Source organism: Triplophysa rosa, linkage group LG13, assembly GCF_024868665.1.
Source record: "Triplophysa rosa linkage group LG13, Trosa_1v2, whole genome shotgun sequence".
Taxonomy (NCBI): domain Eukaryota; kingdom Metazoa; phylum Chordata; class Actinopteri; order Cypriniformes; family Nemacheilidae; genus Triplophysa; species Triplophysa rosa.
This window is the reverse complement of record NC_079902.1, coordinates 10,801,778-10,822,826: the sequence shown is the minus strand read 5'-3', so window position 1 is coordinate 10,822,826 and position 21,049 is coordinate 10,801,778. Positions and strand designations below refer to the sequence as shown.

Genomic DNA, 21,049 nt, shown 5'->3' with positions numbered 1-21,049 from the left:
TCTCATACTTTTGCCGCGTAAATGTTAAGCGACTGACAAAGACGTTGCCGACCAATGTGTTTGTCACATGACCCCCCAGGAGCACCTGCTGATTCCAACATCTGGACGACAGCGGTCACACACAGATTTTGGCAGATGTCCCCATATTCTCTTCCCATCGACTCCCAGCTTGGGCCAATATCTAACAACTCGCACCCTCATGTGGGTGCCAGGGAACGCTTTATTGGCACGAACGTACTGAATCACAAGGGGCACTTTTAACTCAATCCCTTCCCTTGTGGTAAGATCATGTGCTAGGCACTTTGCACAGTCATTTAAGCTCGTTGGAGAACATGTAGACTTGCAGTCCCGATCAGAAATGGCCTGTGCCGTATTTGGTTGTGACACACTCTTAGTTGCATGAACCAAAAGCTCAACTAACATAAGTTTCGAAAATAGAAGTTCGATTATTGGCGTGGTCAGGGTTACTATGGTAAATATGGATTGGATTGTGTAGTAGTAGACAGTATTCTGGAGAATCAGGGTTTCGTAATGTATGTGGCTATGTCATTACATTTGGAGGAGTTTCCAAGCTGAAGGTTTTGATGTACTGATCATTACAGTTTGTATGTTATTTTCTACTCATTTGAATTCCATCATGTTAATTATTAAAGAAATTTAGGCTGTTGATGAATAACCAATTTTAATCAAATTAATTAGATGACATGTTAATAAATTGATCAATGTTAAAAGCACAAAATGAAGATGATTTAGCCATTATTCTGTTTAAAACCCTACCACAAAATATGCATACAGGTCACTGGACCTAAATTATAACATCACATTATTATTTATAAAACAATTTTATTCATTTAATGAGCAAATTGGACAATAGCTAGTTTGTAGTTATTTATTAATATTTTATGTACTGTACCATTTTCTTTTTGATCAACTCACATACTTAATTTCAGATATTACATAACACTTTTTTATAAGGAGCTTAGCTATATATACAATGAAATTGCTAAAACACATGGGAGCAATTTAAGCAGTTATCTGGGGGTTTAGAAAATATGTGTGGGACATGTTACATGAAACAGAAAGCACAGCAACAAACTTTCTTCTGTGCAGGCAATTTTGATTTAGATGTTCACATTTGAGAGAACGTAGAGCTTGTTGTGTCCTGGCTTAAATGCTCATAAATAGCCTGTGTGGAAATCCCAGATGAAAAGCAACAGATTCTTCCTTTTTTGGCAAGCAGCATGTCCAGCATATCAATGTTTTTTCTTTGGGGATAAGACAGTGTCTGTTATTTGGATGTTATGGTTTTTACCAGCAGGAAAGCAGAAGCCTTAGTGTAGTCATTCAATAATTGTTTTAAGGAGACCCATGATAAACTTTTTTGCAGGTAAGACTTCACTAGATGTTATTACTGTTATTGCATTATGCTTCTTATAGTAGCCAGAACATAAAAAATGAATATATCTGCATGAATATATCTGTATTTGAATAGTCTTTGTATAAACAGTGACTCTTTGAAGACTGCGAATGATAGCTTCTAAAACATTACTCTGCTGGCCATTTGAATAATTCATTCCAAGTAAACAGACTAATGAATGTTAAAACCCGAATACATCAAAACATTGAGTTCTCTGTTCAAACATAGCTGTACTTATTTTTTTCTGTTCTGGTACTTGAGCAGTACATAGAGATGCATGACATGGTTTCAGACATCACTTCTGGTAACAGGCGTTTAAGCTTAAACCTTAAGAGGTGAGAATGGCGTCTCTCCCGTTCTTACTCCGGAGGCTGACAAATCACACTATAAATAAGCCATCCAAACAGAACAACACTTATCACCATGGGACCGTGTTTGTACAAACAGAACACGTATGTACTGTTAAATGAATTAACATGAATAGTTCAGCATGTGCTAAATACAGGAGTCTTGAATGTGGTGGTACTGTAGTTGGTCTGAAAATGAAAATAAGCTAAAATTATTCAAAATGTTTTATTTCCGCTCCAGTCCCTGTATAACTATGTTTATTAAAGGTTCAGTGTATGAAATTTAGTGGCATCTAGTGGTGAGGTTGAGAATTGCAACCAACGGCTCACTCCACCCCTCTGCCTTCCCTTTCGAAGCACTATGGTGGCTGACACAGGACTAAGATGTCGTCATGTTTCCGCTTTTTTTTCCGAAGGAGATAACATATTTGCGAGACACACTCTCTAGAGCAGTTTGACTGTTTAAGGCTACTGTAGAAATAACATGGTGAATTCCATGCAAGATGACCTGCGGTGTATGTAGATAGAAATGGCTCATTAGAAATGTAATAAAACATAACGCTTCATTATGTAAGGTCTTCATATACCTCTGAAGACACAGTTATGTATATTATATTGCATTGCTGTCAATAGACCCTCAAAAAAATTACACACTGGACCATTAAGATTGAACTATGACTGCATGTCAATAATATATGTGGATAATAATGGAAACATCAAAACAAATGATGTAAATGCATTTTTAAATAAGCCGGGTTTAAAATGTAAAACTTATACAAAATAAAACAAACATGCCACATCAGTCATCCAGTCAAACTTGTATCTAAGTGAAAATTAATCCCTGACCTACATTATTTTCAACTATTTTATCTTGCTTTAATACACATTGTCAAAGCAGCTGAATGTGATGTTGTCAAAAAACTTTTTTGCACTTTATTATGTTACTTATTCAGATACACTCTCTCAAATCTACTTGCATATTTTCATTTATTTTCACTCTACAGTGCTGTTTGGAAGCCTTCATGTTTAGTGCGTGTTCCTCAGGGCACATTCATGGTGGGACTATTTATTTGATGACCACATTGAATTATTGATGGTATGGTAATGAGTTTGGCCTATTGGCTCGGCTGGCCATGACATTTCCCCAGGCAGGATGATTCCTAATGTTCCGATAGATAAATAAATGACCAGTGTAAGCCCAGGTCATGAATATAAATGGAGAGCTGTGACCACTGCTTCGGCGAAAGTCCAGCTCTCTTTCCCTCCAGCTGTTCTGTCGCCGCAAGTCTGCACCCTTGAAACTTAATATCATAATCTTTTCCTCATTTACTGCTGACAGGTCATTACAACTTGTGATTTACCCAAGTCCAGTGGTGTCACAGGCCCCTGTGTTTTTTAACCAGATTTATTGACCATGGTGTCTGAAGATTTATTTTAGGGATGACCTCAGTCACAGCAGGGAGCAGTAGTATTTGATCCAATGTTTTATTGAGGGATGAGGATTAAAAGGCAGTTACTAAATATTCATTACTGGTGATACTGTGTTGGTAAACAACACTGTATTTCATGTCTGTCGGTTCTTCATTTCTACGTTACGAATTTACAAAATCTGTATTGAATACAAATTTTCTGTTTTAATTTACCTTTAAAGGAGCAATGTGAAGATTTTAGTGGCATCTAGAGGTGAGGTTGCGAATTGCAACCAATGGCTCACTTCACCACTCCCTTTCGAAGCACTACGGTAGCTCTCACAGGACAAAGATGTCGTCGCGTTATCGCTTCTTTGCCGAAAGAGATTTAACATCCCTCGAATTTACTCCCATGAATGCCTCTCACTTCTCATGACCTGTAAATTCATGGCATGCCATGGTCTCAGGTAAAGCGCGCTTTGCCATTTGAATGACAGGGTGGTCTATAAGTAAAAAAAGAGACGCACGTGTCTGTCGTGACACTCCGAAACCCAGACATGGATCTTGGACATGAACACGCACTCGCGGTGTCTCCTATCTTGCATATTTGCACCGCCCTGGTACTGCCACGGAGTTGAGTAATGTAATAATGTAATTAAATGACTGAGTTCCTATCATAGACCATTCTTGAAATATTCAGCTCGTGCTAAAATAAGTGAGATATTTTAAGAATAGGGTCACATGGGCTGTTAATCCATCACTGAAAAATGAGTAATCTAGGTCAAAGTAAACAGGGTTTAATTTGTTACGATACCACCCTGCTAGTGTGTGAATGCAGTACATCGCTTGCAAAGAGCTGTTAAGCTTTAACACACCAAAAGTGGAAATGTATATAAGATATAAGAATGTGTGTGAATATATGTGTATTTATGGTGTGTATTTTGATACCATGCTGCGTGAAACGCTGGGCTTGTATCACCTTTCACACCAGGGCCCCATATCCCGAGAGGGATGTTAACCAGCCGCATTAGACACTCGCCAGCATGCTCTCGTACCGTGCAGAGATGGGACGCCAATACCACACTACCTGCTTAGTGCGTAGACATAAATCTGTGTTTTATTCGCCCAGGAACAGGGATTGATGACTGATTCTTAATGATGTGCTTTTACAGGACTGTGTGACATCAAGACACCACGAGACACAGAGATCTTCAACATGAACACAGGTGAGGTTGAATTATTCTTATTTTAAATGGTTGAAAAAATGACAAAAAACCCAAGGCAGTCTAATAGAATGATAGTAAAGTATGACCTTTGTATCTTTATTGTTCATTTTCTATTTATTTATTTTATTATTTTAATAATAACAAATACAGTACATATGTATGAATTTTGAATTTATTTCTAGTAATTTATTTGGGTTAATAAGGGTGTCTGCCCCACTAGCAACATGTTCTGCTCAGCAAAAATCTGAAGGAACATTGCCCACCAAGAAACACGAAATAATTTACACAAAACTGACTCTGAACAAGTTTTACGAGGCAGAAAAGAGTCAGTGATTAAGTGCTTTTCTTCATCTCTTTTTTCTTTACCGTCTTCACTCGAGCAGACTTGTTTATGTCGCACAGAGAATGTGATTTTGTATTCATCTCAGGGATTCTGGGAAAAGCTGTGCAGGGGGTGTTTCTCTTTCTTTGCTGACTTTCCATGAAAACTCTGGAAGTCTGACAAACACTAATGTCCAGACTGTCGTATTGACATCCAGAGGTATAGCAGTTAGTGACTTATTAGGAAACCTGTCAGGCTATGTCTGTACCAACATGATTGCACCCAGTATATCTTGAGTGCCAAGCCTTCTTAGAAACATTTTCAGGCCAAACTTGAGATAGATTGTATACAGAGGGGGGTTCTTGTCATTATAAGAATATCAGGGAAATTTTACAGTGATAAAAAGTGTACATATTACTAATCATATTATTTGATGTGCTTGAAATGCAGCAGTTTATAAAATGTTTTGCTGACCTGAATCTGTTTATTATAAACTTTATATTTAAAATCACCTGCATGCTGATATACAAATACGATATACATTTTTTTGCGCTGCTATTTGTGTTGCATGTGTCACATTATTACAGTCATCTTACCCTGCAGCTGTGCTGATGCATGTGCATTTGTGTGTCAGAATGTGCCACTGCGCTTTTCACAGACAGTGGAGGATATATCCGCAAAAGCGCCTCGCTTTCACTCACTCTAACCCCCATGAAGAGAATCCAGAGCTCACCAAACCTGTACACACTCGCAGGTATCAAAACCGTATTGAGGACACAATGTTTAGACATTGAAGTGTGAAACAAACACAGATCACTAATCACAGACAGAAGGAAATTGCTAGCCAATAATTAAATTCATTATAAATTAGAAATAAAAGTTTACCAAGTGTTTCTTATTCGGTCAGTAGTGTAATAAGTTACATTTTAAATAAAAGTCATAACTGAACATTATGGCAAATTTCTTTCATGTTTTTTTCTTGAATTATATTTATAACTTTAATAAATAATAATACATGCGAATGTGCATTTTACAGTATGGAAATCAGAAGGGTAATAAATTCATACATTTTCATTATTAATTTTTAATTGTTTATTATGTACTACTGCTAATACTACTACTACTACTACCAATTATAATAATAATAATAATTATTATTATTTGCAATAAATTGATACTCATTTATTTATTGTCAAGTGGTACGTTTTTTGTACGTTTTTTTAAATAATTTTGAAACTGATCTTACAAACTTTAAGCATGGTTGAATCACATTGCATATTGCATTATTTACTATGTTAAGGCATATCACATTATTCTTCAATATTATGAAGCGCTACTTTATTTTTTAAAGATTTTTATATATAATATCAGGTACACCAACAAATTTTTTTTTGTGAAATCATTTTAAATTCAGCAATTAAAAGAAAGCAATATGATAGAAAATGTGTATTGTTTTATTTGCAAGTCATTTTTTTATAAATGGCATTTAATGTATTTTCAATAGATCTACACAAAAAAATAAAACGAATGCAGAGCACGTCATTGACCCATTTATGTTTGGTTGTTTGTCATTAACATTATATTCAGAGCAGTGGAGCATTTAAGATAATCTGAAAGTATGTGACAGTGTATTGACTCACACACTGCCGGCAGGAATTCCTCTTCACTGCACTAGACGTCACTCATGCCACATCTGTGTTTTATTGTGCTGCTCTGTATGTCTCTCTCTTTCTTTCTTTTTATGTTGTACTCTTGCTCACAATCCCATACTTTCTCTGACTCAAGCAGTTCCTAATGGAATGTTTTAGTAGAGTGCTGGAACTCCTTTCCTTTGGTTAAAAAGGGAAAAAGCAGCTCATACTGGCCAGATTGTTGCCATAGTTGTACACTTCCATAGCAACAATTGTATACTTGAGGCTTTTTTTCCCTCCATCTCCTCTCGGCACTGTTTCCTCTTGGGTGACCCTTTTTGTTTAAGCGGTCTCTTGGACTATGACCTCACACACACATATTTTCCATTGTTTAATTACACAGCGGGCAGGCGAGGTGCGAGCAAACCCGAGCAAACACTTCCCATTGAAGATGGAAGTTAAAGCACAGTTCATTTGCTACTGCTGTTAATGAGCAAGTGTTGTTGTGTTAAACAAACTTGAAATTATTCACAAAAGAAATGAGCAGGATTGACTCTTGACTCGTGTCAAGTGTTTATTTAAGAATGAAGTGTGTGTTTTTATAATATGTGCCTTTTGTTCTCACCTGTCAGACTTTACTAATGCTGTCTTGTATCTTACTAATACTTTACTAATATTTCTCTCTTTTCCATTCATATCTGGCTTTAACCATTGAGGCAGTGTTGTGGAATAAATTAAGAATGAAATGAATGCACTAAACAGTTCACCAAACATTAATGAATTCCTTCTAAAGATTAAAAAGTCAAAAAGATCCACACAGGAATCATGTGACCTCTGCTTTGTGAATTTTATACTTGCGTGCATTTTGATTTGCATTCAGTACACTGTGCAAATAAAGCTTTTGCTACTGTTTAACAAATGTTTATCTCATTTTTACCTCTGCATAGACTCTGAATCACAGCAAAAAGATTCAGGTAAGCAATAGCACACTTTTTCAACGATAAATAAATATGGCTTGTTAAAAATAGTTATTGCACATTGGAATACTGAATTCTTGATGGTCAGTTGTGTCATTCTGTGGTCAAATGTTTTAAAATAATGGTCAGTAAACTGTATACAGTAACTAAATGTTGTCCCAGATTTTCCTGTGCTGGTTTATTTTGTCTCTCCATAGTCTCGTTCCTCTGAAGTAACAATATAATTTTAACTCAAATTAATATTTTGTTTATTTATTTATTTTACAAAAAGCGGGATAATGTACAGTTAGCCGGTTATTACAAAATATAAAAATATACAGCTGGGGAAAAAATTAGAGACCACTAAAAAATTTAATTAAATCGCCATTTCTGGATGTATTGTGGCCATTCCAGTACAATGTCTGTTCAAACCTCAGGAGTGACATAAAGTCATCCAACAGCAATGTGAAAGACTGACAGCATGACAAGACACACAAAAACTGTGATCAAAAAATCACATAAAAAATATTTTTGAACTTTTTCTAAATACATGTACAAATATTAGTGTTGTATTGCTTAAAAGTGAATATGAACTTGATTTCTTTGCAGTATTTGAGGTCTGAAAAAATACAGAGCATCTTTTCTGTTATTTTGACCTGTTTCTCCAGTTTTCATTTAATGCAAATAGAATTTTTCTTATTTGAAATTTGGGAGACATTTTGTTAGTAGTTCACAGAATAAAACAATAATAACCATTTTACCCAAAACAGTAAATTCAGAAAAACTGAAATTGGACTTCGAAATGGTCTCTTAATTTTTCCACGGCAAATAAAATAAACCCATTCCGGAAAACTAATACCTAATCACCTTATTTGCAATATTGACTGTACATTATAATAGTTATGTTCAAGTGTTAAATGATCATAAAATATGTTTTTAGAATGTTTGTGTATGTTGGGTTAGATTTGTGGAAGTCCAGCAGCACCGGTGATGGTCTGAGAAACGGTGACCTGTGCTCATCCTCTCTTGCAGCTAAAGGCTACAGGAGCGTCCGACTCAACTTTCAGGATAAAAAGTCTCCCACGCCGGTAGGTTCCGCAGTGTTTACTTCGCACATTTGTTTTTCCTTTCCTCTCTGTTTATGGAGCTTTTCCTTCCACAGGAAAGCCTGTGGAATTCCATCTGACAGATTTTATTAATGACATTTTTAACTGTACCCGTCACACCCTTTCTAGCAGACAGTTCAGTATGAAGGCTAAGTGCATTGCAGTTCTGTCAGTATTATGTTAAAACTGTACTGAATGATAATAATGTTTTAATGTCATCTTCATTTTAAACAAATTGCTTTTACTAAGGATTGTATCATATCAATGTACATTTAATTTCTTGATGCACAGAATTTCTAGGTTCTAATATACATTTTTTTACTTTTCTTCCTACTTTGTGTGTGTGTTCTTATGCTCAAATGTCCAGCTCCTTTAAAAGTGACCTTTAAGTTACACACTGATGCTGCTCATACAGCAAAATATTGCACCCTTACACACATCCCACAACAAAATGGCCAACTACTTTTTTCTCAAAGTTCATTATTCAAGGTGACCACATCCACACACTCACTCATTCACAGCGCCATTGCAGAAACTATATCGGCGACACTTCTGTATTTAACCCCCAAAACTTTTCTTAATCAGGCACAAGAGCATTATGACCATTCTCTCAGACTGATGTCCACAGAGGACCAAACCTTGCGCTCTTCACAAGCACAGCAGATCTACCTGCGCTCTCCGTCTAGGCACCCGGGGCTACACGTAGCTTCCCTCACCACGCGCATTAACCCCAGGCCTCAGGTATCAGGACGGCACGCACAGGCACTGTCTTTAAGACCCCCCACCCCTCCTAAAAGGATGAAACTCCTGGTTAGCAGATCCCGTCCCTGTCCTTCACTGCCATCTACAGTTCCATCAGTGGTACCCGTTATGATTTTATAATTCCATGTGCATTAGTGTAATGACATCTCTGCATTCCATGCTGTGCTTTAGAAACATGACTAATATGGTTTCACCATTTTGCTAATGCACACGTAAGGTGGTCAAGGTCAGATTTGACAATCATTTTTGTTATTTCTTTAATCAAAATCAGTTTCAATCAGGCTGGCTGGTACTAGACTAGCTGGACTGGAGGGCAATCACATATTCTGGTTGGGCAACAATTTTTATATACATAAAATAGATAATACATAAAATAAAAACACAAGGGGACCCCAGCTGGCTTTTAAGGGGGCCCTCAAGATGACTAAAAATGTAAGATTAGAAAAAAATGAGCATTGAAATACATTTTTAAAAAACAAGATATTTCTTATTATTTGGGAATTTGTATAATTAATAAACACTTTTGTCCAATTAATTACAAACAGAAAAAAATTATAGGTAAAAATTTTGAGTTGTGAGTGGGAGGAGGGCCTTTGAATATTGTTGGGGGGCCTTGGAGTCAAAAAAGTTGAGAACCCCTTCTATAACACACCCACATCACCTCCATCCTCTCTAACGCATCGCCGTCAGCTGTGTCACCACACACATAGTGCCAACTGCTCAGTCTTATGTGCCAATCTCTTCTCTGTCATCCAGCCTGAGGTGCCAGTCTTTCTCAAACAAAACTGTTCTGGAACATCTCAGTCACTTACTTATCGGCCTCAAGTCTCCCCTGATTTCATCAGCTGCACAGTTCCTGACCTTCAACTCAAGACCCCCCCTTCAGGCACTCCCTCGCCGGGCTCAGAGCTTCTGCTGGGGCAGAGTCGCTGCTCTTCCCGCGCTCAGAGCGAAGCATCCACCGCGGTGCAGGAACTGGGAGGTTCTCGTACCCCCTCTCCAACTTTCAGCCCGATGAGTGCTGCCACAGAAAACATGAGGCTTTACTCACCTGCAACTGGCAACTTTAATGTAACTATTCAGCGGTTCAACACTCCTTTTCTTTCTGTTTTACCTTTCAGCTTTCTTATGGATTCTTAGCTCAGATGTTCAACTTTAAAGGGGCCATATTCTACACTTTCTTAGGAGGTTTTTTTTATAAAGGCAACTTTAAATGTTACCCAAAGATTTCTTGTGGCAAAAAGTGTCTTGAATTTTTGTTTCAATTGCGATCCAGTTATGATATATTGGTTTATGATGTGTCACAATACTAAAACCTATTTTCAAAAAGTATTTGACCACACCTAGTCTTATTTTTATTTTAAGAGCAAGAAAAAATCCTGATACTATGATATGTCCCCTTTAATCGCAGAAATGATTTATCTGATACCCTTTTGACTCTTGCTTTACAGGCGCTTTTCTGCTTGCTTTCTTTAGTCTTAATCTCTTCCACTTTGGTTTCATTCTTCTGTGCATTTTTCTCTTGCATGGATCAACAGACTCGGTGTCACTTCTTCATTGTTATTCATATTTACCGGCATTGCCATTTCTTCGCTTTGGAGCATCTGTAATGGTAACAAAACTAACATCACCTCTTCTCATTTATTCTTCAGGAGGACATTCATGGCACTTTCAGATCTCTTGATATTGTTGTAACAGTGATGAACTTTTTACTCTAACACACTTTCTTTATCAAAAACTGTGGGTTAAAGGATACGATGTGGGTACATGGACCTTTTATAACATTACCGTTGTCATGTTCTTGTAATGTCCCTTTTTGTACTTTACAGCTTTGATACTAACATTTTTTTATCTGTCCTAAAAATATGTTTTTCCTGGTAAAGCCAAATTCTGTCTTGTTAATAAAACATAGTTTTATTTAATATCTTCTTGAAAAGTTTTGTTTGCTTATGTGAGTTTGTTTTCATTGTCATTCTGTTCTTTATCCTCTGTCATCTTTGATCTTACAGACGAATTCTGTATCACAATAATCCAGCCTCAATTTGTGTTATTTACCTTTTCTAAATCTGGTTATCATCTCTTTTTTTGTTACGCAGAGCCAGATGACTGTGAACGGTGGTCTGAGTGTACCAGAAAGTCCTCATAGTCACCTCCATAGACCCTTTTCCCCCTCGACATACCCCCCTCCTCCCTCACTGAGCCCCAGCATTACAGCAATGCAGCAAACCCGAAGCACTGGTGAGTACTGATGCTTGTCCGGTGCTCGTGTGTGTTGCCGTTCTCGTATTCTGGTGTATTTTTTTTCCGATTTTGTGTTTTGTCACACAAAACAACCAAATGCATGCATCCCGTTTGCAACTAATATAACCACAGCCATAGGCTATTTAACCACATTAAACCTTTAGCCTTTTTCCCTTCAAATAAAGTGGTCAATAATGCTCAATGTTGGTCTTAAATAATTCATTAAACAAGATTAAATACTCTAGCACATTCATATATCAGAACGGGAATTATTGATGTTTATGTCATTCTTACTATTCAGTTCCACCTGGGGTCCTATAGTTTATATGCCTCACAGTGCAGCTGTAAGCATTTAGCACTCATGGTTTCTGATAGGTCACACTCAAGCTCTAATGAAACAGAAATGGGTAAGAAAGCATGGCCGTTCCTCAGTGTTTGTGAAGCTATGTGTATACCCTCGGCTCTGAATATGCGTTGTGTAGCGATTTCTCTAATCCCAAGTGGCAAATGCGGGAGATTAAGATCAAATCTGAATCACAGAGCGGTCGGGGGTGAGGGAGGAGCTGAGCGACTGGGATTAGAGCGTCTGTGCACGTGTGTGAGGTTGGCCTTTGTCTCATAGTTACAGACCATATTGCTGTTTTCATTGCATTGAAATTGCATTGCTGCTCTATCCCTGACCTGGCTGTATTTTCCAGTGACTGACATGGGAATGTTGGGTAGTGACAGGGGAATTACTCAAAAGTCTCACACCCCAACCTGACCCTTGTTTCCTCCCGTCAGCCTCTGAATCCAGCACACCGATCTACACCAACGTGGAACCCACTTTCCCTGCTCGAGCTCCACAGACTGACAGAAAAGCAACAACGGGGAAAGCTCCGATCTTTTCTGGAATCGGTCCTGTGGATGAATCCGGGATCCCAGTTGCAATACGAACGGTAGGTGACAGCTGTTATGGGATGCTACTCATTTGTTATATGTATTATAACTAACACAGGCTTTGGTATTTCAAACATTTACAGTCGTATTTTTATTTATTTATTTTATTTGTAAGTCATACCAGAGTTTTAAGACTCATTACTCTATAGAATCTTATAACTAGGAGTGAACAATGTAAGTATATATTTTTTAAATGCTATGTTTGTTAATTGATTTATTTACCAATAAATAAATATCTTGTATATCATGCTATATATGAAAAACAACTACTGAAATCTACTTAAAATTATGATGTCCAGATGTTTTGAAATGGCCAATTGGAACAGGCATTTCTTACCATGTAACATTTTTGCATAACCACACACGGGTACAAAAGCCTACAATTTTTAACCCATATAACAGCCACCATTACATATAACTGTATTTCTACCAGCATGGCTTTCTTAACGTCATAACAATACAAAATTTCAACAATACAAAAAAAACCCTAAAAGTTACCTATGTATATTTTTTACGATGTCCCTCTAGTTCTGTTGCACTGGACACATCGTGGGAAGCACATACCTATAAGGGGCAGTTCTTGAATTAATCTTTAATCTGTCTCAGTCACATGGGACTGGCTGTTTTGATTTGTGCTGTAAATTGCAGTTTCCCACACTGGGTTTTATTTAGCCTGAGGGAAACAGAGGCAGCTGTGCTCAGCATCATTGATGGGCCAACAGACAGTGATGTGTCACATTGCATCAGCATTTTTGCAGTCTTGTGCTGCCAGCATTTTAGATTCAATGTTACCAAGCACATTTTGATTTGTATTTGTTTTTAAAATATGCTTTTGGACCTTGAAATCTTCATCTTTAAGCACCGGCAAGGCCCGTAATCTAAAAATCCTGTTTGTTTGTTGCTTTAGACTGTTGACAGGCCAAAAGACTGGTACAAGACCATGTTTAAACAGATTCATGTGGTGCCTAAACCAGGTAAGACTGAGTCTTGTATATTTTACATCTTTAATTTATTTTTCTATGAATTATGCTGCAAACACAACGAATATAAAGAAATAACAAGAGCATTTGGAGAAAAAAGAATCAAATATTTGTATTGTTGGCACGTTCATGCATTTACTATGCATGTTGTTTATTCTTTTGTTATTACCAGGTGATATCTCAAGAGTACATAAAACGGAAAAAATATTTTATTATTGCAACTTGGAATAGACTGTACAATATCCATTGCTGCAATAAAGTCAGACAAGATGAAGAGCTTTCATTTTCTGTGTGCCTCGGGGTGTAGTTCTTAGCAGAGAAGGGCAACTAAAAATGAGTAGCAATAAAATAGGTTTGCTCAGCAGGCTGTGGATTATAGCTGCATCATTACTGGAAAAAGACTGTCGAGGGGAAAACCTAAAAGATTTCAGGGGTCAAAGAATCAACACATTCTTTTGCATCTCATTATGTATTTTTAATAATCTTGCTGCTTACAGATTTGCTTGTTTTGTTGCAGAGAGTTTTGCTGAGTTGTGTGGGTCCCGTAATGCCACTGATCCTGTTACAAATACTGGTACAACTACTGCTAAACAATGTTTCCATTTGTTTCACTTTATACAAAAGCTACATGATGTAACTTGTGTAAAAAAACTTGTGTAAATCTATCATGAGTCCAACTAAAAATAACAATTATTAGTATGAACACTTGATAAGTAAAACAAATAAATAAATAATAACTCATTATTCCATGTTACGCTAAAATATATTTCTCAAAATATTTAAAAAATATATTTTAATATTGTAATAATTTTATATTATGTTTGTCAGATAAACATGGCCCATCCAATCCAGTTCAGGCTCATCCTGCACCTAAAACCAGCACCTACCGGCCCATCACCCAGAGCGTCTCTGATAACTGCATATACGCTTTCAGAACGCCTGTGGGCTCTCCTCTGCCAACTTTAACATCAACACAGCACAGAGCCAAAGACAGGGACACACACAGGGGCAGAAGCACACCTGACATGTAACAACCATCTGTCCAGTCTTATAAAACAATCCTTCACTTTAAGGATTTTCTGATTTGATTTTCCAGGTTTGATCTTGTCTCGGAGAGTTTTAATATTCATTGTTTTTTCCCAGGAATGACTGGGAGCCTCCGGATAGAAAGGTGGACACGCGGAAATACAGAGCGGAGCCTAGGAGTATCTTTGACTATGAGCCTGGGAAGTCTTCTGTTTTAGAGCAGGAGAGAGTGGTGAGTAACCAGGGAACTTATAATGGTTTCAGTTTATGGTATTTTTATGTAAAACTCTGGGAAAACACAGACGAAATGAGACTACGTAAAATACATTGCGAGAGTAAGAAATATTGATATAGCCTATATGGCTTGTTTTAAGTCAGCTAAAAGTACATCAACTTTCCGTGATATTACATAGTGTATGAGGCTTTTTTGCACAGTGTGTGTATTTAGAATTTCAAGCCAAATATTGATTTTAGAATTAATGCCCCATGGCCTTATGGGTACAGACAGATTGTGAACCAGGCGTTACAAATTTAGTACTGTCAGTTGCACAGTACACAATGTCAGCAAAGCTAAATGCATTCAACTCTGTCAGTGATGCACCAGCCAGGATTTGGTGGTTCAAATACCCATGTGAGATCTCTCTTCAAATTTGTAAAGCATTTGTTTTATTTTTAGTGCATGATTTTTCATAGTCAGGTAAGTGCCATTTTCAGGATTGTCACATCCATAACGCTACATATTCCTCATAAATGGACACATGAAAATTAATATAAAGTAACTATTTTATGTTCTATAAAGAGGCATCCCTTCTCCATTCATTGGGTATTATTGCTTCAGGATTGTGCATTTTATTTTACAGAAATCCTACAAAGTTTATTGTCTCCCAAAAACCGCGTCCTTTTTTGTCACATCCATAACGCATGTTTATTTCCCTTTTTTAAAATATATTTTTTTGACAGACTGACATTTTTTTATGTTTAGACTCTGTCAACAAGGGTTCAGTAAAATATAAACAGATGGTTCAATATATTCGTAACAAATTCATTCTCTGAGCATTTTTATGTCACGTCCATAACGCAAAATGGCACGTCCATAACGTTGGAATTGCCCATTAATAGAATTGTATTTACAATTTACATGACAGTAGGGCTGTCACAATTATTATTATTTTTATTATAATTATTATTTGACAAACACAATTATTTCAGATAACCGCAATTATTGTAAATCCTTAGAAAACAAGGGTGATCTGCAGCATTTTACATCCACCGTCCTTGATCTACACTCACTGTTACGTTCGAATGAGATTTCTTCATCATTTGAATTGTATCAGATTTGTGTTTATGAGTTTTATTAAAGTGATTCCCAATTTACTGCATCAGCAAGACGACATCATCCTCAACTCTCAAGTTTCTTCTGTTAAGACAGTCTTTTCTGTTAAGGTCACTCTATAGGGAATGTTACTAGTTACATTGAATAAATAAATGATAATTAATCGTTATAATAATAATTATCGCAATTATTTAATAGACAATTCATCGTCAGCCAAATTTCATCATTGTGACAGCCCTACGTGACAGCAGTTGAAGCTAATTGATAGTGGTTCACTGTATTTTGCTAAAATCGAGCTGTAATGCTTGACAGAGCATGAGTAGAGTGCTAGGTGAAAGAGAACAGATACATTGACAGTGTAATGTGGTCAAGGTCACTAATAAGGTTAGAGAAACCAATTTGCTTCAGATGGAGCTGTTGGCCTTTCTGCATTGAGAATGCGTGGTGTACTCCTGCCCTCTGCTGGATAGAAGAGAATCATGCATCAACACTACTAGCAATGCCTTCTTCACCAAGCAACAATTTCCTAATTTATTTTTATGTCTATAATTTTCCCCCTACCATGGCTACTTTTTCCAACACTTCTTCCATCTATTTTTCATCGATTTTCATTCTCTTCACCAGACGAGTAACTTAAAACCAGAGGACTTAGATTTAGAGAATGAGCCGTGGTATAAGTTCTTTGCTGAGCTGGAGTTTGGGCGGCCGGTAAGTGTGGTTAGTTGTGTGTTTTTGGTTTGGTGCTGCTAGCATGCCGCTTGCGTTTGGTGTGAGGTTGGAAAGGTCAGATACGTGCCATCGGCTCGTGGCACACATGTCTGAAACGATTGATTTTGAATGAGCGGACATATGTTTGAGACACATGGGGCAGTTTGATGAATAACCAATATCAGGTTCTGTGTAAATGAGCTTTGCTCCTTTCCACCAGCATTTTAGCATTGTGTTTGGTTTAACACTGCTGATTTTACATTAATCTACTGTTTTAGATATTTAATGCGGTGTGGGATTAAGTTGCATGACTTTCACTCTTTGCTGTATTTACAAGCAACGTTTTTGGCATTTATTACACGTTTTGCAAGGTGTTTGTAGTACTAGCTTTAGTATAGTGATATGTGAGCCTCGGCGTGCTGTAGGTTGTGTTACGATGCTGCAGTGTGTGGTGTGTTTTACTTTAGTTAGTGGCCTTCCCAGCATTCCTTTCCTCAGTCATGTAACTTTATTTTCTCCCTTGTTGTCACTCAACCTTCATCTCTGCTCCACCTCCTGCGCTATCCCACTGAAGCCTCCGAAAAAACGTCTCGATTACAACCCAGAGAGCTCTCCTCAAACCCCACCAGAGGTAAATGAACAGATAAAGGGCAAGGCTAATTATGAGACCTATTCTGATGACCGAGTTTGCCTCAATTGACACACCTGCTCATTGGTGACATCATTCATTTCTTTAAACTCCAAAAATAAAAACTGTGTCATCATTTACTCGCCCTCTTGTCATTTCAAACCTTTATGACTTTCTTTCTTCCGCAGAACACAAAAAATATATTTTGAAGAATGTTGTTAACTGGCCCCCTTTCACTTGCATTGGTAATGGTCATAATGGTTTGAAATGATAAGAGGGTGAATAAATGATGACAGAACATTAATTTTTGGGTGATCTATCACTGTAAGGATTTTAATAGTGTAGACAGACATGGTTAAAAGAGTGACTAATAATAATCGTTTATTGCAAAACATAAAATCACAAAATATGGAGATTTTCAGAAAGACAGCTGCGGTTATGTAAAACAATTCTGATCACTGCAGGCATTTTGCATCTTGAACGTAATGTTAAACCGTTTTAAACCCTTTTTTTCGTTGTTTTTGGTGACATCTTGCCTCAGTTTTGCAGTGGAGTGTGATAAATGTGTTTAGGAAAAATGTGTTTAGGAAATAATTACTTTACACTGTTAAAATAAATTGTGTACATGTAATTGCATTTGTTTGTGTATGCATTGCAGATTTTTTTAATTCACCCAAATGAAACTGAGTTTTTATTTAACTTTGTTAGATTATACACATCCTCGACTTTAGAGAGACTGAAAACATTGATCAAGGAACTACTTAAACACAACACGTTGTGTTAAAAGCACTTTCAGCAGTCAAAACATTAATCATTAAACATCATTCATTAAAAAACAACTCTAAATACAACATACAGCAACAACAACAATGGCATAAATTCACCAAAAACTAAATATTAACCAAACTATTTAATATGCTGCATATGCATGCTGAGAACTTTCAAAGCTTTTGTTTAATGTAGGATTGTTTGTCCAGTCAACATATTCAGATCTTATTCATTATACGCAAAATAATACATTGACTCATTTGTTCAGTTTATTTTCTTTTCTTTGTTGGGATACTTTAAAGTCGGCATGAAATTAAAAATGATAATTCTAATCTAAGTTTTACACAGTGTTGCAGTATTTATATATAAATTATTTATCCGTGCACATATAATTATTATTTTTTAATTCATTTGCACTTGTAATCTTTAATCAAAAACGTTAACCTCCTCCCCCCCTCGAAACGTCCTCTCTTCACTTCTGGTCATGAGGAATGGCGCGAGGGCGGGGCTTCAATGACTGACTGATTGCAAACTGGCTTACAAATCTGACTCCATTTTGTTTGCAACACCCAACTTTCAAAGATCCAATCAGTTAATGAACTAAATCAAGTCCCATCCTACATGTTTTTCTCATTTGGGAAGTTTTTTCATTCGTATATACAGTACGTCACGATATGGAAAAAAAGACAATCTCCTTTTCATGGCAACTTTAAAATCATTTTAGTGTTTGTTAGCTCTTTCGTCGGGGGGGCTTTCAGGTCTCTTGTGGTTCTCAAACTTTTTCGTTGTAAGACCCCACTTGTGTTGGGTTCATCCCTTTGTGCCCCCCCAATAAAAACGTATAATCTTATACTTTGAATTTTAATTAAATCAAAAGCATATTCAATTATATAATGCTGGAACATCAATTCTTTTGGTTGGTGGACTTATTTTTTTTAAGGTTTGATTACACAAAATTTGTGATACATTTCTATGTTTCATTAAATGCCACAAAAACCGTGGTCCCCCTGGATCCACCACGGCCCCCAGTCTGAGAACCACTGTCCTAATACACTGACTATAACACCACATTAGATCTTTCTTTTGTTTGACATAATAACTGCTTCTCTTTTATTGTACATTTCATCCTGTGACAGTACACACTTCCTCTGTCACCCTGTAGATTTATGTTTGTAGTAGGTGAAGGATCTATGGACATCTACAGCACTACATATCCTGTTTCACTCAGGAGCTTTTTTCTGTCATTGTAAATGTAGCTAACTGACACTTTGACAGATCATCATTCTTATTGCCTTTGCTGAAATACTCAAAATCACTACTGACAGTTACTTTGTTTGTATTCATTGCTGACCATGTCCACGGCATGCTGCCCCAAACTGTGAGGATACTCCGACTGCAAACCATTTTTCTCTCTGCGTTACCTTTTATAAGAGCGTGAGCTGAAAGTTTATAATAGATGTACCACAAGATACAAGAACTTTACTACAGACCTGTGAAAGTAAAGATGAGAACTTAGCTCACGATGTGTACAGTTATGGTTTGAGGAATGCTGTAAATCCAAACAGAGAACTTCTAAAAATGATTACAGAGGCTTTGCAGCCCCACTCAGAGCTGTATTTATGTTTACTGAATGTAAATGTGTCACACTGGGATGGCATTCCTGGTACTGCATGCTTGGGCTACTTTTAAAGAGGGTTAAAAAAATGCTAGGGGTGTCTGCTGCTGGTCTGAAGAGCTACTCCATAAAACACCGCTCGGAGCATTAACAAACAGAAAGATGATTATCTACTCCAGCCATGCGTACAAGGAATTCCCTGCTTTGTTCGACATAGAAACGCTTGTAAGTGGTCTGTCACATCTAGCCGTCTTGGGACTGGCCGGGGCTGTCTGTGTCACGGCATTTAGGACTTTCACAGATTTTGGATCATTGTCAGATTTGGGAACGGAGAATTGGGAATGCTGAAGATGTGTTGTAAGTGTGGACTTTAAGGAAGAACTTGATTCTTTGTTCTTCATCTGTTTCAGACCTCTATTTATCAGCCATCCAAAGAAAGGAGCCTTGAAAGGCCGATAAGGTACAGTTGGTCCACCCACCCACACATATATTGTTCAATGTATGCAGGTCTACTGTACACTGACCCCGGAAACCATTTAGACAAATGCTTGACTTACGAATATAGTCGATCAATGCAACATCTGCTAGCAAATGAGGCTGAACGCTTCTCTGGGGTTTTTCCAATTGCATGAAACCAACTGGTCTCAAGGTAATTTTTAGCGGATTAATCGCACGCCCTGGTGGAGTAACCAATTGTGTAGTTCATTAAATGTGGTCCTAATCATTTTTGTTCAACTGAGCACCTTAACTGAAAAAAATGTTTAAATTTAACTTTTCTTTTGCTAAAAATGTTCCTTCTCTAATTTAATGCCATAAGGTTAGAAATTTAGTTAGCTAATGCAGTGACATTATTAATCCATATTTTATTGTCTGTACATTTTGTTTGTTACTTGTAAAGCTTGTTGTGAGTGAGTTTAGGGTGAAACAGATGGAATAACCTTGTTCTTGTGAAATAAAAAACCCTCACCCTCCTCACTGACCCTTCAGTTGTGTGCCAATTTCAAGTCAAGGGTTTGAATCAGAGGAAATACAAGTTCACGGGTTCGATCGCAGGGATTGCACATACTCAGAAACAAATGTATAGTTGCTTTGGATATGCATAAATGTAAATGTAAAAATGTCTGGTTATCATACATCATCACCAACAAGAAATGCATAAAAAGTGCATTAAAGTAGTTGCTTCAAGTTTTTATTCATTTAACTGCCAGTTTGTTATAATTTAGCAGCATGCCACAAAAAACAGATATTTATTTAATTCAGAATATTTCGCTATTCACATTGATTTTAGTCTATATACATGATAACTTTTCTTCAGTCTTTACTTCATTTAAACTCCTCAGCTCTGCAAGTGATAACAAGAGACGACGGCAATCTGAACCTGTATCCTCTCAGCCCAGGACCCAGAGTAATGTGGGCTCAACACAGAGTTCTGTCAGACCCCCAGAGCCGTCCAGGAGCAGCAGTACCCAGAGGACCCCCCTCACCAGCCCCAGCTCCCCCGCCTCCACCAGAAGTAAAGGTAGACATCAGAGAAGCAGACACACTTCACATTATTTCGAAAAATTGGCAACAGGGAAAATTCCCAGACGATTCTTGTTTTGCTCCTTGCAGCGCGGGCAGAATTTTAAAAGGCTT

At 37.2% G+C, this 21,049-nt stretch overlaps 1 protein-coding gene and 1 long non-coding RNA gene across 3 annotated transcripts in view; one reads left to right on the top strand and one right to left on the bottom strand.

Annotated features, from left to right (window-relative positions):
- sorbs2b (sorbin and SH3 domain containing 2b) overlaps positions 1-21,049 on the top strand; it is a 42,740-nt gene that overhangs the window by 6,738 nt on the left and 14,953 nt on the right. Inside the window, exons 3-18 of one of the 2 annotated variants that reach the window (XM_057349326.1) lie at positions 4,346-4,399; positions 5,356-5,475; positions 7,300-7,326; positions 8,272-8,396; positions 9,000-9,224; positions 9,933-10,247; positions 11,273-11,414; positions 12,201-12,355; positions 13,264-13,330; positions 13,854-13,910; positions 14,165-14,363; positions 14,480-14,594; positions 16,320-16,403; positions 16,978-17,034; positions 19,825-19,874; positions 20,755-20,933. In XM_057349326.1, the coding sequence (XP_057205309.1) occupies positions 4,346-4,399; positions 5,356-5,475; positions 7,300-7,326; positions 8,272-8,396; positions 9,000-9,224; positions 9,933-10,247; positions 11,273-11,414; positions 12,201-12,355; positions 13,264-13,330; positions 13,854-13,910; positions 14,165-14,363; positions 14,480-14,594; positions 16,320-16,403; positions 16,978-17,034; positions 19,825-19,874; positions 20,755-20,933 (1,971 nt within the window). Of the gene's footprint in view, positions 1-4,345; positions 4,400-5,355; positions 5,476-7,299; positions 7,327-8,271; positions 8,397-8,999; positions 9,276-9,932; positions 10,248-11,272; positions 11,415-12,200; positions 12,356-13,263; positions 13,331-13,853; positions 13,911-14,164; positions 14,364-14,479; positions 14,595-16,319; positions 16,404-16,977; positions 17,035-19,824; positions 19,875-20,754; positions 20,934-21,049 lie in introns of both variants that reach the window. The other variant, XM_057349327.1, reaches the window with a different exon arrangement.
- On the bottom strand, positions 1,040-6,464 carry LOC130563639 (uncharacterized). Its single transcript, XR_008964146.1, has 3 exons — positions 6,362-6,464; positions 5,318-5,459; positions 1,040-1,265 (listed from the first exon to the last, which is right to left on the bottom strand). It is a non-coding gene; the product is annotated as an uncharacterized LOC130563639 (long non-coding RNA).